Genomic DNA, 16376 nt, shown 5'->3' on the forward strand with positions numbered 1-16376 from the left:
GACCTGTACCCCTACATCATACACACTGTTGCCAAGCGATGTAATACCTCAAGTAAAAATCAGCACAGTTTAAAAAAAGTCTGGTTCTTTCCAGAAAGTTTGTCAGCCCCGGAATAAAAGAGAGAGCAGAGACAACAAACGATCCTCTGGGGTGCCCATTGGATTCCAGTTCCCTGAACCCACACAAAGTGCCTGTCGGAGGCTGTCACGGACACCATGGGCAGTTGCTGAGGCGCTTCTAGAGAGCAGGAAGGAATCGCTGTGTGGATGGGGAGGCGGTGATGGGGTGACAGTCACACAGGACAATGTCCCTTTTGCGGGGGTGGGGGGCGGCTGCACTAGTTGGGTGTGAAGCGTAGTGTCGCCTGGAGTGGAGAACAGCTGCTCCAGCAGGCAAGATGAGGCAGATGGGGCTGCCAAAGAAATTGTTTTAACGAGCTTAAAAGTCTCAGGCTTTTCTGCCCTCCGGCCATCAGGATAGACGATGGATCCTTGCGGACCTGAATGCAGGCCTGATGGCGGCACCTGGAGTGGGGTGTGGGCCTAGGTTGATGGGATTCACCTGGGCTGAGACTGGGCTTTTAAGGGCAGCGTCACGGGGGGGACGCCAGCAGAAGCCGAGAGAGCAGAAGCGAAGCAGAACTGAGAGAAGCAGCAGAGAGCCCACCACAGAACGCCGGAGAGCTCAGACAGAGTGAAGACCTGCTGGGGGCTGGGAGGCCTGCCGGCACCCCTGCCTGCCGTGTACCTGGTGAATCCCAATAAAAGCCTGCAGTGCCACTGAGGGCTCCAGGGCTCTCCTCCTTCACCCGTCTGCTGGAGTCACAGAAAACCTGCCCTGGGTCCTTCCAGCCTCTACTCGAGCCTTGTGCTCTGAGGGCTACGGGGAAGTTCATTACACCCGCCCTCTGCCTTCGTGCTTGCTTGGATTAAAAAAAGAAAGAAAAAAAGCAGAACCTGGATGGAAAGGCAGGCCCACCGGCTCCGCTCCTCTACCGGGCTCGGGGCTCAGCACCGGCTGTTCCCAGTTCTCGGAACGTGGTTGCACACTCAGCCTCTCATCTTTGTCCATGGTGTCCACCTGGAGAAATTCTAATTCTAAGCTCAAGGTCGGGCACCTGGGCAACCTTCCCCAGACAGGCTGGCGAGGGCGCATCGCCCGCCCCGAGGGCACGCTGCCTAGGCATTTATTCCCTGACACCTGAGCTACTGAATATCCACCCAGTCACGACCTCAGCAGCCAGGCCACCCCGGCTACTTCATCCAGAGTGAGATCCGCCCAGAGGGCCTCAGGGCCTCCCGGGCCGTCCCATCTAAACAAGAACCAGCGCTCCCACTGAGCAGTGTCACTGCCCAGGGAAAACGTCAGCTAAAGAAGGAATTCCTGTTAAGATGCTGGGCTGTCAGGTTTTACCAACACGCTCATAATAAAATCTCTAAGACTTGCAGATGCACGTTCTAGCGATGTCCCCTCACTGTCCCCTTTCCTGGAGACCCGTCTCTGCACACATAGCTGCTGCCCCCTTGCAGAGGCAGGAATGGGACACAGGGCAGGTTTTCTGATCCCAGGCAGACCGGGTAGAGGAGGAGTCAGAGTCCTCAGTGGTTTTTGCAGGCTTTTATTGGGATTTACCTGGTACACAGCAGGCAGGGGTGCTGGGGGGCCGGGAGGCTGGCAGGTCTCCCAGCCCCCAGCAAACCTTCACTCTACGTGGGCTCTCCGGCCTTCTCTGCTTCTCTCCCGGCTTCTGTTTGTTCTTGGCTTCTTGGCTTCTGCTGGCGTTCTGGTGACGCCGCCCTTAAAAGCCCAGTCTCAGCCCAGGTGAATCCCATCTACCTCTGCCCACACCCCACTCCAGGTGCCGCCATCAGGCCTGCATTCAGGACCGCAAGGATCCATCATCTCTCCTGATGGCCGGAGGGCAGAAAAGCCTGACATGTTCCCTTACCCTACACCCCTGCCCCGGCCCCCCAGCCCCAGCCCAGCCTGCAGGGGATGCCCGCTGCGGTCCAAAGTCTTTCAGTGACTCCAACGGGAAGAGCTTTCTCGAGTGGAACTTTCTAGAAAGCTTAACCAGAGACAATAATGAGAAAAAGCAACGCTTGAACTTAACCAGCACCACCTTCTGTCCTTTCAACTCCCCGCTGCCCAGAACGGGGTCAGCACGAGCAAGCGCCCCTAGGCCTGGTGCTAAGGTGGCTGCTCCCTAGCAAGGTCAGCCCGCCCAGGAGATTCCCGCGGAAAGCCCACCAAGCCCGGCGTGGAAACAAGGCTCCCCGGGCGGCCTGCTCGGGCTCTCCGGGGCGCCGGCAGGACAGGGCATTGGCACGCGAGGGCAAAGGGCAGGCGAACCCGCGCGGGCGCCTCGGGGCAGGAGCGAGGGGGGCCGCCCCTGCAGGGAAAGGTGCGGGGGGCGTGGGGGGCTCCCCCTCCGCACGGGCGCCCACTGAGCGGGGCCCTCCGTGCCCGCCGCGCTCCGCCCGGGACTCGCCGCAAAACCCGCCCCGCCGCCCCGCCCCTCGCGCCAGCGCCTCGGCCCGCAGAGCGCAGCAGCACGGAACCCCGTAATGGGGTTCCCGGGCCCCGAGCCCCCCAGGAGCCCGCGTTCTTAAACTGACAAGCGCCAACGGAGCGTGTCCGCGGCCGGCCGGCTGCGGCCTCCGGGCCCGGCTCCCCAAAGTTCCGACAGGGCTCCCGGGCGTGCGCGCCCCGGCGCGGCGGAGACCCCGGGGCCCGGGGCGCCCGTACCTGGCAGGTGCTGCTCCGCCCCGTCCCGGCGGGGTGTCCTGGCGCTCACCCCGCTGCCCGGTCCCCGCCCTTCCGGCGGCACCGCGCCCCCCGCCGCCAGGCCCGGCCCCCGCCCCGCCCCGTCCGGCCCGGTCCGGCCCCGTCACCCCCGCCCCGGTCACCCCCGCCCCGGTCACCCCCGCCCCGCCCCCCCCGCCCCGCCCCGCCCCGCCGCGCCGGCCCCAGATCGCCCCGGACCGCCGCGCAGGGGGCGGCGCCCCGAGCCCCTAGGTGCCCCCGGCTCCCGGCGCGGAGGGGACCGGGCCCGGGGTGCGGGCGGGGGGCGCCTCACCTGGCCCGGACGGCGGCGCGGGCGGCCCCGGCTGGGGACGGAAACGGCCCGCCCGGGCGGCCGCTGCGCCCCGGAGGCCGCCCCCGCCCGCGCCCCCTGCAGGCGACACGCGGCACCGCACCGCGGCCGCGCGCCCTCGCGGGCGCACACCTGGGCCGGGCGCGCGCGCACCTGGGCCGGGCGGGCGCGCGCGCTGCCTCGTCTCACCTGGCGGTGGGGCAGCCGCGGCTCCCTGCTGGCCCCAGACATGCATCCGAGGACGCAGCATCTGGCATCCCTCTCTCCCTCTCTCTCTCTCTCTCAGTGTAGTCATTATCAATTCGAAATTATCAGTATCAGCAGCACCTGGGAATGTGGAACCGCACAATATCAGAGCTGCTGAGTCAGCAACACTTTCATATTTAATCATAAAATCGCCATGTAAGGTGATGCGAATTTCAGGGAACGGTGTGTTACTTTGACACATGTATGCGTTGGAACACGACGGTCCTTACAGCGGTATTTATCACATGACAGTCATAAAATTGTCTGTGTTCATTATTCGGTGCCTAGATCTCTATGGCGTATTAACTACTTACTCCAGGTCTGGACCCTCAAACATCACCAAATTCACCGTGACGCGCACCTCTGCGGGCCGGGGCCCAGGCAAGCGCCCCTCCAGCCGCGCTTCTGATGTGACGACCGCGGCTTGTTGAATATTTGCTCCGGGGCTTCTCCGGCTAACGCGCAGGTCAATCGGATGTTCTGGTTTGAAAATGCAGAGTCTGGGGTGCCGGAGGGTTTCCCTGCCTGGGGCGCGCACGCAAGGCCGTGCTCACCGCGCTCACCCTGCCGGGGCGCGGCTACGCTCCGGCTGGTCAGTACAGCAAGTTCAGAATGGGGGGCACACAGGTGAACCCCAGGGCCGTCGGGGGGCGTCCATATGGTGCAGGTGAGTCACCCGGGGACAGGGCTCGCCTCTGCCCACAGGTGTTTTCCTTCTCGTTCTGTCCATGGCCCTGCCCGGACAATCTCCCACACCCTCCTGGCTAGCGGGGAAGCAACTGGGGATCCCTGGGCCCGGGGTGCAAAGTTCCACAAACATTTCCTTTATCAACTCAATGTTTAAACAGCCAATTGTCCTTGAACTGATCCGGTGAGGCTGTTCTTACCTAAATGCCAACGGGTCGTTGCCAAACCGTTTTCCCAGACTTGGGAAATATAATAGATGCCGAACTTGTATTTCTATCTGCTACTCAGTATTATGTAAAAAATGTAGCCCCATCTTTCTGTTACTCCTTCCCGCATGAGGCCAGTTCCACGTTTCACACAACGGTAGCAATATGAAATAAAAATAATGCGGAGACTTTAGAAGGAGTTACTCTAACTAAAGGAGGCTAGAAAATCTGAAATATCATCGCATTGTCCTAGTGAGTAATTTAAAAAAAATCACTTCTGATCCTAAATCACTTGCAATCTCTACCAATCAGCTGCGTGTTTGAGTTATGGCCCATGAGCTAAGAATAAATTCACATTTAAAAATGCTTGGAAAACTCAAAATACTTTATAATATGAAAATTATATCAGATTCAAATTTCAGGGTCCATAAATAAAGTCTTGATTGGCAATACAGTCCCACTCATTCATTGTCTGTGTTGTCTGTACCTGGCCATGTGGCTGGCAAAACTTAAAAATATTTACCATGTGTCCTTTTTCAGGAAAAAGTTTGTCCTGCCCTCTCTAGCTCCAGCGCCTGTCTGTTGCAACACAGATTGGATTCACTAATTAAGCTAATTAAGAAAATTTGTAGCAAAAAATAGGGAAAAACATTTTGTAAATAATTCCTGCTTCCATTTCTAAACCTGGTTCTAAAACGTTGTTAAATTTGAATGCAGCAGAGCTATTTTTTCCCCCATTCTGTCAAGTTATTTTACTTAGCACAACAGGTCTCATGGCTAAACAATTTCCAAAGCAAAGAAATTAATGAGCAGAGAAAACCAACCTAGTGAAGCTACAGTCACATGAATTAAATTCAACCCTGGTATTTCTGGAATTAATATTTTAAAGATGATGTGTGCTGCTGTAAGTTATTTACAAATAAGGCATTGACCTTTTCTCACAAAAGTTATGTAAGATCTTTTCTAAAAAGTCTATGGAACTTTCCAAGCAGCTACCATTGCGATGGCTTATGCTATTCTCACCCCTCTTCTATAATTTTAGGAATAACAAGCAAAGACTGGAGTAAACACTATATGGAATGATTTCATTAGTTTGGGGGAATAAATCCCTAATTGTGAACAGGAGAATAATTATAGGAACGCCCAGAAAAACTCATGTGACCAGCCAAATGTGTTGTGCACCATGATGGAAGCTAATTACATTGCTGCACACAGGCAGGCCCAGTGCAACCTCTAATCCTCTACCACCACTGCTCCCCTCCTAAAAGCTAGAATCAAGTTGTTGGGTCCTGCCATCCCAATAGCAACTTTTTTCCCCCCAAGTCTTATTTTATTTATTTATGCATGCAAGAGCTAGGATGTAGGCCAGAGGTGTGTGTGTGGGGGGGGGGTGAGGATTCACCAGGGACAGAGTGGGGAGCAGAACAGGCAGATCTACTGAAATACACTGCTGAGGGGAGCGGAGGGGAGAGAGGAGTGGTCTGCTGCGTCATGCAGTTCAGCTCCCTGGCTGGGGATGGAACTCGTGCTGTAGTGGCTACGGATAGCTTCATAGTGCTGAAACCTAACCCCCTGCGCCACCAGAGAGGACCCCACAAGCAACTTTTAAAAGGAAATAATGCCTTCCTAGTATCTAGAAATTTACACATCTCAAAATGAAATGTAGCTGGACTAGGAGCTGCCGAAGAGGGAAATGAAGACTGAGTGCCCTTGTGGGCTCTGCACGGCGTGACTCTTCCCATTCGATATTCTCGTGCCCACCCTACCTGCCCCAGCTCTGGGAGGCTAACTCAAGGGCACACTGTCCTGCGGTCCTAACACCTGTGCTCCTTAACATAAGTGCCGCAACAGGGAAGCCAGGCAGTATACACCGAAATGATGTCATTTGGATTCGCTGTCTCTTTTTTTTTTTTTTTTAAGATTTGTTTATTTATTCATTTATTTATGCAAGCACTGGGTACAGTCAGAAGCGCGGGAGGGTGAGAGAATTCACCAGAGCCAGAGCGGGGAGCAGAGCAGGCAGAAGGACCGAAGTACACTGCTGAGGGGAGCAGCGGGCGGCAGGAGAGGTCTGCGCGCCATGTGGGACCCTCCTCCGGTGGCCGAGGAGCAGCCGGGGAACGAACCGGCGCCGCAGAGGCCGTGGGCAGCTTCGCAACCCAGCACTCAACCGCTGCGCCACCGGGGAGGCCCCGCTGTCTCTTTAACTGAGACTTTTTGCTGAAAGTGCCAATTCCAATGAACAGCCCTACACACATGGTTCTGTCCCCCAGGAGCTTTCTCATGTGGGAGCACATCTGATCCTAACTCCTGCCTATCTGCTAAATGCCAGGTAGAGAGAGGCTTCCTTCCACTTGACAGATGAGGTGAAGTCTTCAATGGCTTGAGCGAGGTCATGTGACTAGTGTGTGACTTGTCTGCCTCCAACCAGAGACCCTAAGCTCAAAACCACATGGGACGGAGTCAGTTTTATTGCCTTTGCAGGGGGGGGGCTGCATGCCACAAGAGCCCTGAGGTGCCTCACCCAGCAAGGATGGGGTTTGGAGATTTGGGGGAGTGAAGACTGGGAGGTACTGAAAAGAAATTGTGTTTTCACAAGCTGGAGGCCAACCAGGGCTGTGTGCAAATGGCCAAGGTCAGGTTGGGACTACAGTGGACCCGGGGTCCTGTGACCCTGGAGACGACAAAGGTTTGATGATGCGCGCAGGAGTAAGGGGAGTCGCCTTCCGCGAAGCTCTGCCCCAGGGCTGGGGACTCGGGGTCTTGCTTCTGTCAAAATGGCTGGATCCTGCAGGCAGAGGGGATGTTCCTTCTGACTGATGATTTCAAATAGCGACACGTCTGATTGCTCATGCTTTTCCAGAACAAGCTTCCTCCGGAGAAAGGGAGCAGCAGCCACCCACAGGAGGGCGGGGGGCACTTGACACATTAGGATTTCGGTGCGTCTGGGAGAGTCTCCTGTTCCCTCACAGCTGTCCTAGTCTCTGCAATCTCCGGATCAGCAGCGTTGTTTTCCTTTGAAAGTCGGAGGTACTTTTTACCCTATTACACTGCATCAGGACTAGAACCCTTCAAAACATTTTACTTCCACAGGGTGCTGGGGTTTCAAACATTCTTACAGATCACAGTAGATTGTAAAAGAGGATGTGTATGAGCAAAGCGTCTCACTTGTTTTTTTAATAGTAGACTTCTGTGTAAGATTTAGTTAATAAAAAAAGGATTAAGCATCTAAAGATGTTGAAGATGGCTGGTTTAGTCCAACCCTCTCATCTCACAGAGGAGAAATGAACAAACAGTCACCATCACTGCCAGAGTTACTTTTATTAGAAGCAACAGACACCTAGTAATTAAGTGACTCAGCCCAGGTTCCTAGTAGCTCATGGCAGGATTGGAAGTTTGTAACTAACAGAATTTTCGGGACGCTTTTAAAAAAAATGTCAAGCTGGTAGAGTTGACCCTGGGGTAGCTCTCACACTCCTAGTCTGCTTTTTCCACCCTCTGTTTGCTGATGCCTGCTGTTCTCTAGACCAGGCTATAGAATGATCATCTACATACTTTATCAGAAAGTTCCAGAAATGAGCAGTTTTGATTTTTCACAAGACAAATCTCAAGTCTAGCCATCAAAATGAATGCAACTGCTGAGACAAAACTGTTTTTAGAAGACGAATAAAAGTGCAATTTTAATCTACAGGGAAAATATTTCCTCAAACACTTATCACATAAGTAGGAAGTAGAAAGCTTTATTGGTCCTTGGGGGGGAAAAAGTCATAAAGATAAAACTAGAAATGCAGGATGTCCTAGGCAGTTTTGATAAACAGTGTAATTGACTTCAAGTACTTGTTGCCCTGTTCAGACTTAGATCAGCAGCAATAAAAATAGAAATCTGAGATGGTTTTTAGATTACTTAATTACAGGATAAAAGCCTCAAGATAAGTGAGGGCTATCCCTTCAATTAATTTGGATGTTATTATGTGCCAACATGGCTCTAGGGCTTGATGTACCTCTTCTCATGTAATCGTCATAATAGCTCTGTGAAAAACGTTAGTATTGTCCCCCACCTTACAGATGAAGTAGCCGAGCTGCTGTAAGACAGAGCCCCTGGCCTAGTCATGCCCTAGGACTGCCACAATGACTGTGAACGAGGTGACTTTTGACCACAGGGCGGCGGCTCTGGAGGCAGCTTCCAGCCGGCAGGTCCTCGCTCTCTGAGAAGGCTCCAGGGAGGCTCTTCCTGGTCTCCTGCGGTTTCCTGTGGCTCCCAGCGTTCCTTGACTGTGGCCACACCGGTCCAATCTCAGCCTCCACCCACACTCCCGCGAACCGGTCTTCTCCCCAAGTCTTCCTGTGCTCTCTGCAGCGGACGCTAGTCACTGGACCGAGGGCCACCTCACATCCGGGATTTCATCACAAGATCCTGAGCTAATGCTACCTGGAAAGGCCGTATTTCCAAATATGGCTACATTCTGAGGTTCTATGTGAACATGAGTTGGGGAACACGCTCCCCACCCCCCTATACTTGAATAAGGTTGTACAACTGGTAAATGCAAGAAAAGGTGTGACACAGATTTCCTTTCAGTTTGAGCTTGGTGCACCCCCCATGTCGGCTACCTCCCACAAGAGAATCACACGGCCTGTGGGGTGCAGTGATGGAGGAGAGGCAGGCTTCAGAGTCTGCAGGCGCGCGTAGTTCAGCCAGCGGGGAAGTGCCGCCTCCTAAGTTTTTTACTCAGCATCATTCTCGGGAGTTCCCCCCCCCCATATCTCCCCATCATCTCTCCTCTCTGATGGGCAAAGCAAGGCAGCAACCACTTTGGTTACTAGGGTTTCCCCAGTTTGCTGTGGGGCCTGATCCTCTGTTCTGTGTATTTTAAGTCAGTAGTCTGAAATGAAAACAAAATGCTTAAGAAATGTGACAGAATCAGAACCCCAGGGTCCTGATTGTCATCACGATGCTCAAACCCTCGTGGGCTAAGTCTATAGGGCCACATTCCAAGAGGGACGGGAGCAGCAGCACGTTGTCAGGCAAACTAGACACACCCTAAACCAGCTTCTGGGGTTCACGATCCTTATTCTCAAGGAGGGAAAGGCTGATGATCTGGCTCTGATTTCCTAAACTGGTCGCTCTCCCCAAGTTTGCCTCGACACTTCCCCCCACCCCTACTGTGATTCGCGACAGAAACATGGAAATAAAGAAGTGCTGAATAAAGGGGCCACTGGTTAGGAAGGAAACCCAGTCTGGTTAGGAAGGAAACCCAGAAATGGAGAGGGTCGCTGCCTTAAGACGGAAGTAGGAGGAAGAAGAGAGTGCCAGGACACTCACCAAATCTGCAGAGACACAAGACTTCCTGAAATATTAGTCAAGCTGGTGACTGTTCTTTCCGGAACAAGGCCAGCTGCAACGAAATCCCGAGACTGCGGGGTGCTCGGGGGTTCAGTCTCCAGGCAGGCCCGAAGGGCCCCTCAGGCGTGGACATGAAGGTTAGCACTGGCAGAAGAAAAAAGAATCCTGAAGGGGCTTTTACAATATATATTTTTTTAACTCTCAAAAGACAAGTACTATTTCAGAGAGAGGAATATGCCTTAAAAACATCACCTGAGGAGCCTCCCGGGTGGCGCGAGGGGTAAAGACACAGCACTATGATGCAATCCGCAGCCTCTGCAGCACGAGTTTGATCCCCACCAGGGAGCTACCCACATGGCACAACAGACCTCTCCTGACTCACCGCTGCTCCCCTCAGCTGTGTATTTCAGTCAGTCAGCCTGTTCTGCTCCCCACTGTCTCTGGTGGGTCCTCCACCCCCGACCCCTCTGTCCTGTACCCCAGCTCTTGTATGCATAAATAAATCTTTAAAAAAATGACCTGTGCCCAGCACCTCTACTATCTGCCAAGCACACAGAACATACATCAGACAGCGCCTGCCACAGAGCGCGAGGCAGTTACTGTTACTCTGGCCCCATTTAGGGACGGTTTGAAACTTGGCCCTTTTCTTCCTCATGGCCTCAGCCCAGTAAGTTAGAAGTGCCGATTTATTTTTGTTTTATTTAGTTTTAAATTTATTTTCTTACATTGTTGTTCATCTTTGGACAGTATTTGATGTCTCCCTCGGGTGTGGCCCCTGGAGTTCTCCCCCACCACAGCACCTGGGCCCTATCACTGCTGTCCCTTGTGCTCTCCCTCCCCTTAGCCTCTCCCTCTCCCCTGCCGGGTGCCTCAGATCTATGGTCAGCTTGCAAGTTTTGCCTTTTTCTTGTCCTTTTCTTCATTTTCTCTATATTCCACACGTAAATGAAATCATCCAATATGATGTTTCCTTCTGACTTATTTTCCTGAGCATCATCCTTTCCAGCTCCTTCTATGTTGCCACAAATGGCATGAGTTTATCTCTTCGGATCACCGAGTAGTATTCCAGCGTGTATATGGACCACATCTGCTTGACCCATTCATCATCTGTTCTGCGGCATTTAGGTTGTTTTCATAGCTTAGTTACTGTAAACAGAGTTACAGTAAATATAGGAGCATCGGTTTTCTTTTGAATTACAGTTTTTGTGACCTTTGGGTAGCTTCCCAGGAGTGGAATCGCTGGGTTATGTGGTAGATCCATTTTTAGTGCTTTGCGAGTCCTCCATGCAGCGTTCCCTAGTGGCTGGCCCAGCCTGCACTCCCACCAGCAGTGTAAGCGGGTGCCTTTTTCTCCACATCCTCACCAGCATATGTTGTTTGCAGTGTTTAAAATATGGGTCAGAATTGCTAATATCTAACTCCATGCAGATTTGTCCCCTCCCCCGAGTCAGTGTAGAGAATCCAACTGATGTGGGGCTCCTCACCACATTCCCTCTCTAGGGAACTCCTGTTAAATGGGCCCTAAAACCAGAGAAAAGCCAAATTGTTGCTCTGATTTCCTCCTAAGGGAAAGATGGACTGACACAAAATTCTCCAACCTGAAAACCAGCTATGAAGAAGGTGATGCAATACCTATATACCAGTTTATATCATTTTTACTGCATAAGAAATTACAGTGCATAAATCATTAGGCTAACATCATAGATAAAAGAAACCAAAACAAGTGAACATGATTATTCTGATCAAACAAAACAGGAAAAATAATCCAATTCTCAAAATTATCATAAACCCCCCATACGTGGCTGTTCTGGAGAGAAAATTTATCACTTCATTTTCTTTCAGGTCTAAAGACCACAGTCCCATTAAACCAAACGGAAAATTGCTGCAGAACTAAAAACATACAAGAACAACTTACATAGACATGTAGCCCTCTTAACGCCGAATATAACACAAAACCCCCTGGCTGCCTGCTTTGCCCAAAGCAGGGCTAGAATTTTCTATTAATAGCAACTTTTTGGGCAGACCACCCCATAATTCCTGTGTTATGAAACTGCGCAAGTTGGAGAATCCAAAACATATTGCAGGAATGGATTTATTTGAGGGAGGACGTGCCAAACTACACCAGATGCTAAAACGTCCATTCTTCACTCAATGGTCTGCTCTGTTCAAAACAGAACTACAAATAAATATAGATGCCTCATTTCCTTACAAATGAAGTTCATAGTATATATTTTTAAAAAAAGATTAAAAAATTCTTAATTTACTCTTTCTTGTCTTTAAATAAAAATCCTAATATACAGACACATTCCATATTTATATAAATTGTAGGGATCAGGTTTGCAATTCTTGTACATGATTGACATCTTGTTCATAAAATACAACACAGCTCACATCCCAAATGCAGGTTTCATTCAACTATAAGTGGCTTGAGATGATTTTTTTCTCTTTTTCCTTTTAATTAAAAAAGACTTCTATCTTGGAATTTTAGGATTTACATTTGAGTTGCCTGAAAAAATACAATTTAAATGCAAAAACCACATCAAGCATTCAAGAGAATATTGCTGGTGCTGTAATCTTTTTGCATGTCTTGTTTTCATCGGAAAAAAAAAACAATCCAATATATGACATGTAAGACTTTTAAATGGTTAAATGTAACCACATAATATTAATGATATATTTCATGCACACACATACACAAATTAAAAAGGAAACAGGATCAGACATCTTTCTTTTGCATTTGTTCTAGCTTTCTTCTCAGAAGACCATAATTCTCCTTCGTTCCTGATGCAGTGGGGTCCAGCTGCAGAGAAATTTCATAGTGTTTTTTTGCTAAGTCTAGATGTCCCCAACGGTGATAAAGCACAGCTGAAATAGCAAGAGATGAATTTCATTGGAAACACCTCTGGAAAACTTGCAGTATTCCCCACCATGTGCACAAAGAAACATCCAGGACCCTGCAAGCTGCGTCCAGCAATCATTGTTTAAAATAATATTGTTTGTACTGCAAACTTCATGCTAATCCCACTCCTGGTGATTGTCCCTTTAACCACCCCAGTTACTCATCAGCCTCTCGACAGCAAGATGACTACATAAACAAGTAAAGAGAGGAGGACAGTGAGCTGCTCGTGTGCCAGGAAACTTCCAGGAGCCACCGAGGCAAGGACAGGGCCCTGGACATGGCATGGAGCTCCGCCCACGCACAGGCCCGGCCACTTCTAACTAGAGGTTCCCCTTCACCATTTGGCAAAATAATAGATTGTCACAAGCTGGAGATAAGGGTTTGAATATCAAGATCTAACCATAAAATGATAGTCAAAGTAAATCTACTCATTAGGAGGGCAGCCCCTGATGACTGTAACTAGAACTGTCTACACGGGCAGAAGAGCAGCGACTGATGCTTCAGGACTATTGTGATGAGGAGCCACAGAGGCTCCGGGGAGCAGATTTGGTGCAAAAATATTCACATGATTGATGATTCCAAATATCAGCCCACTGTGCACGAAAAACCTCAATGATGAGCAGTAAAGCAGAAGAAAGGAGTTCTAGGGAATAGCCATTGTGAGTGTTTTTCAACGCAGGCAGAAGAGAATGCAGGAAACGGAGGCCAGGCCAGAATGGAAAGCCCCTGACAGAAGCAGCAAGAGGAAGGAAGGGAGACTGGAAACTTCCTGCATACTCCTCAGAAGGACATGCCGGGATGCTTTACAAAAAGGACGAATATGGAAGTTTCATCACGGGAAGGGAATACTCTGACAGGGGAGGGCCGAGGGGTGGCTCGTTCATACATTAGGATTTGTAAACAAGGTGGCTACTTAGCTAGCTTTTTAATAATTCCTTTTTTAAAAAACTAAATGATAAAGGACTAGATTGGGATTGAATTTGGATTTGAAAAGACTAGTCCCCCTAATGCTGATGTTATAGAAATGTGCCCATTTCATTAATGTGACAGCGAATTCGAACATGCTTCAAAGGGAAAAGCTTCCTTACCCAAATTACCGTGGTAGCTGGCAGCGTTTGGATGGGCTTTAATTGCCTTGAGGAATAAAGCTTCAGATTCCTGAAAAATGAAAGACATCAAAAATCAGGCATCACGTACTATGGGAAGTCCATGCAGCTCTATCACCGCGATAAACTTATAACATTCTCCTCTGGTGCCGCGCAGCCTTCTCCCGGGACACCCGGCAGACCCGCACATTCCCTCGCGGACTCACCATCTCCTGCGGATGGTCAGTCAGAGGCTGGGGGTGGTCACGTGACCACTGTTGGGGCAAGGGGTGTGCATACAAAGATGCCCCACGTCACTTGGACCTGAGGCACAGCATTCTCTCTGGATGTCAACATGTCAATGTACATTCTGGAAGCTTCTGATCAGTGAGTGCCCAGAGTGAATCCAGGCATGCTGAAATGTTCACGGAAGCCACTGAACTCCCTGAATGCGAATACAAGAGCCTGTGGCTCTTGTATAACCTACTACTCTAATAACCTACTACTCTTCTAGAAAATGATAGGGATGGTGCCATCTCAGGGCCGCACAGGAGAGGCAGCACTGGAATGCGGGCTAAGTGATCACTGACCGTTGGCCGAGATTGACAGAAATCAGATACAGCCCAATTCTAACAATCTAAGTGTGTATCTGTGACGAGAGCTAGACACAGAGGATGCTGGCCAGAAGGCACCAATACCCCGCCTAACCCCATGGAGACAGGGAGTTGGGTGTCTGCATCCATTGCACTCCTTGAGACACACAGTTCAGGGGTAAGCCCCGCACCAGCCCTGAGCTGCAGCCCAGGGCAGGACACCCCCAAACAGCTGCCTGCAGGTGGGGTAGGGGTTTCTCCCTCCTACGATAGAACAACAGTGGGGGATTCTGACAATAAAGAACTTGAAGTCTGGCCCCACAAGTTCATCGTCTGGGCCACCTTCTCTGGGAAGTTGGCCGTGTTCTACTGGTCCACTAGCTGCCGCTGTTTTGGCCTAATCTGGAATTTAACTGGGCAGAAGCACCACTCTCAGCCTCTGTCCGAAGCTGGCATTAGGTGCAAGAAGTCACAGCCTGCAGTTTACACACCTTGTATTTCTGGGACTTCCCCAGCACGTTGGCCAACGAGAACATGAGAGAGTGGTCATTAGGTATTAATGCCAGGGCCTCTCTGCCCACTGCTTCGGCCTGGGCTAAATTTCCTGCAAGTGAAAAGCAGAAAATACGTGCATGAAACACATTATTAGGTTAGGGATAAACTGCTTCAGAAAGTCAACATAGTCTGTGTGATATGCACACACATGTGTACACACACCACACACATCAGAGCCACAGCCATGGGGCTCAGTTCTGACACAAATACACAGCTTGGATTAAATTCCATGAAAACACAGAAATCCTATTTTTGACCCCTCCGACCCTGCCGACCAGTTATACTCAAATCGGAGAAACCAAGGCTGCAGATCCGAGTGCACAGCGATGCCTGCACGGCTGAGCGTCTACTGCGAGGCTCGTGTTCCTGCTTCTGCGAAAAGCAAGTGCATCTCTCTTCCCCACTCTATTTACCCGAATCAGGAGCTTCGAATTCTGCCAAAATTGTGACCCTCATTTCTTACAGGATCTTTGGATTCTTAGAACCAGGGGAGCAGAGTAACATCTAGTTCTCAAGTCTGCTGCGGGCTGGGAGCCAGACCCCACCTCTGTCTAAGGTAAGGGTCTGAGCGTAGCTTTTGGGGCAGCTCCTCTGAGTCCCTGAACCTCACTGCACGGACCTGGCGGTGCCCGTGTCACAGCCCAGAAGCCATTCTTGTTCATTTCTGGGTCATGGCACCACCTGAGCTGAAGGCACTGCCACACGCCAGCTCCCGAGGGAACGAGACAGTTTGGGGAGAGTCTCATTTCTCCCAAACACCCCATAAGGTGAAAGGGGTGCCAATTTATGGAAGAAGACCATTTTTAATGCAAATGCCTGAAGCTGGTATGATTTAAAAAAATCTGACACACGTTAGGGGAAAAGCGCCAGGATCTGTATTTCCTAGCTGTTCAGCGGGCCCGTCCTGGGCGCAGCCCTCCGGCAAGGTGGTCACCTCCGCGTACCTGTGTTGTCCAGGAGGATGATCATGTTGTTCCAGGCCAGGCTGTGCTCTGGCCGCAGCACAGTAGCGTTTCTCCAGGCGTTCAGGGCGTCCACGTGGCGGTTGAGATCTGCATACTGGAAGGGAGTGAGGGCCCGATATTCAGTTTTCTAATTTTCCTGCTTTCCGTTGCCGTGGCATTACCGAAACCAAACCCCAGACCAAACCTAAGCGGTATTTATTGGGCACCTGCTTTTTTTCATCGGAACTTACATAATTCTGAAAATAACCTCAAAGAAGTACCCACCTATCCTCACGTCACCGATGAAGCAGCTGAGGTACTGAGAAATTAAGAAACGTGCCCAAGTTACGCATCGAGAAAGACTGGGGGGATGGGGGATGAGGACTAGGAAGTCTGGCTCGTGGGTCCATCCACCTCTTAAGCGGAACCCCAAACTCAGAGGTTCCAGAGGTCAGATTATATTTCAGGCTACTTTAGTAAAAACCCTAATTATCCATCTTGTTGCTCTAGAAAGACTCCTTATACTCTGACAAAGAATTATATAAAATGGTAAAACAAACATTCAAGGTGGTAAGAAGACAAATGTGTCCAACTCACATTGTGAAGAATGTGCTAGTATCCCCTCTGCCTAGTGCAGGCTTCCTAACAAACGATGCATTTAAGGTGCAGTAAGCAACCGAGGGGAGTCTAATGCCCTGCTGTGAGGCCCCTGGACATTCTGG

At 50.7% G+C, this 16376-nt stretch overlaps 1 protein-coding gene across 3 annotated transcripts in view; it reads right to left on the reverse strand.

Moving 5' to 3' along the window:
• Positions 1-12294: 12294 nt before the first annotated feature.
• The window catches only part of TMTC4 (transmembrane O-mannosyltransferase targeting cadherins 4), a gene marked incomplete at both ends in the record, with an annotated part of 49334 nt that continues 45252 nt past the window's right edge, over positions 12295-16376 (reverse strand). For all 3 annotated transcript variants that reach the window (XM_084234747.1, XM_084234746.1, XM_084234745.1), the window contains 4 exons: positions 12295-12443; positions 13566-13635; positions 14647-14759; positions 15655-15769. In XM_084234747.1, coding sequence (XP_084090873.1) covers positions 12295-12443; positions 13566-13635; positions 14647-14759; positions 15655-15769 — 447 coding nt within the window. The remainder of the gene's footprint in view (positions 12444-13565; positions 13636-14646; positions 14760-15654; positions 15770-16376) is intronic.

This window comes from Talpa europaea (genome assembly GCF_964194135.1).
Source record: "Talpa europaea genome assembly, chromosome: 6".
Lineage (NCBI taxonomy): Eukaryota > Metazoa > Chordata > Mammalia > Eulipotyphla > Talpidae > Talpa > Talpa europaea.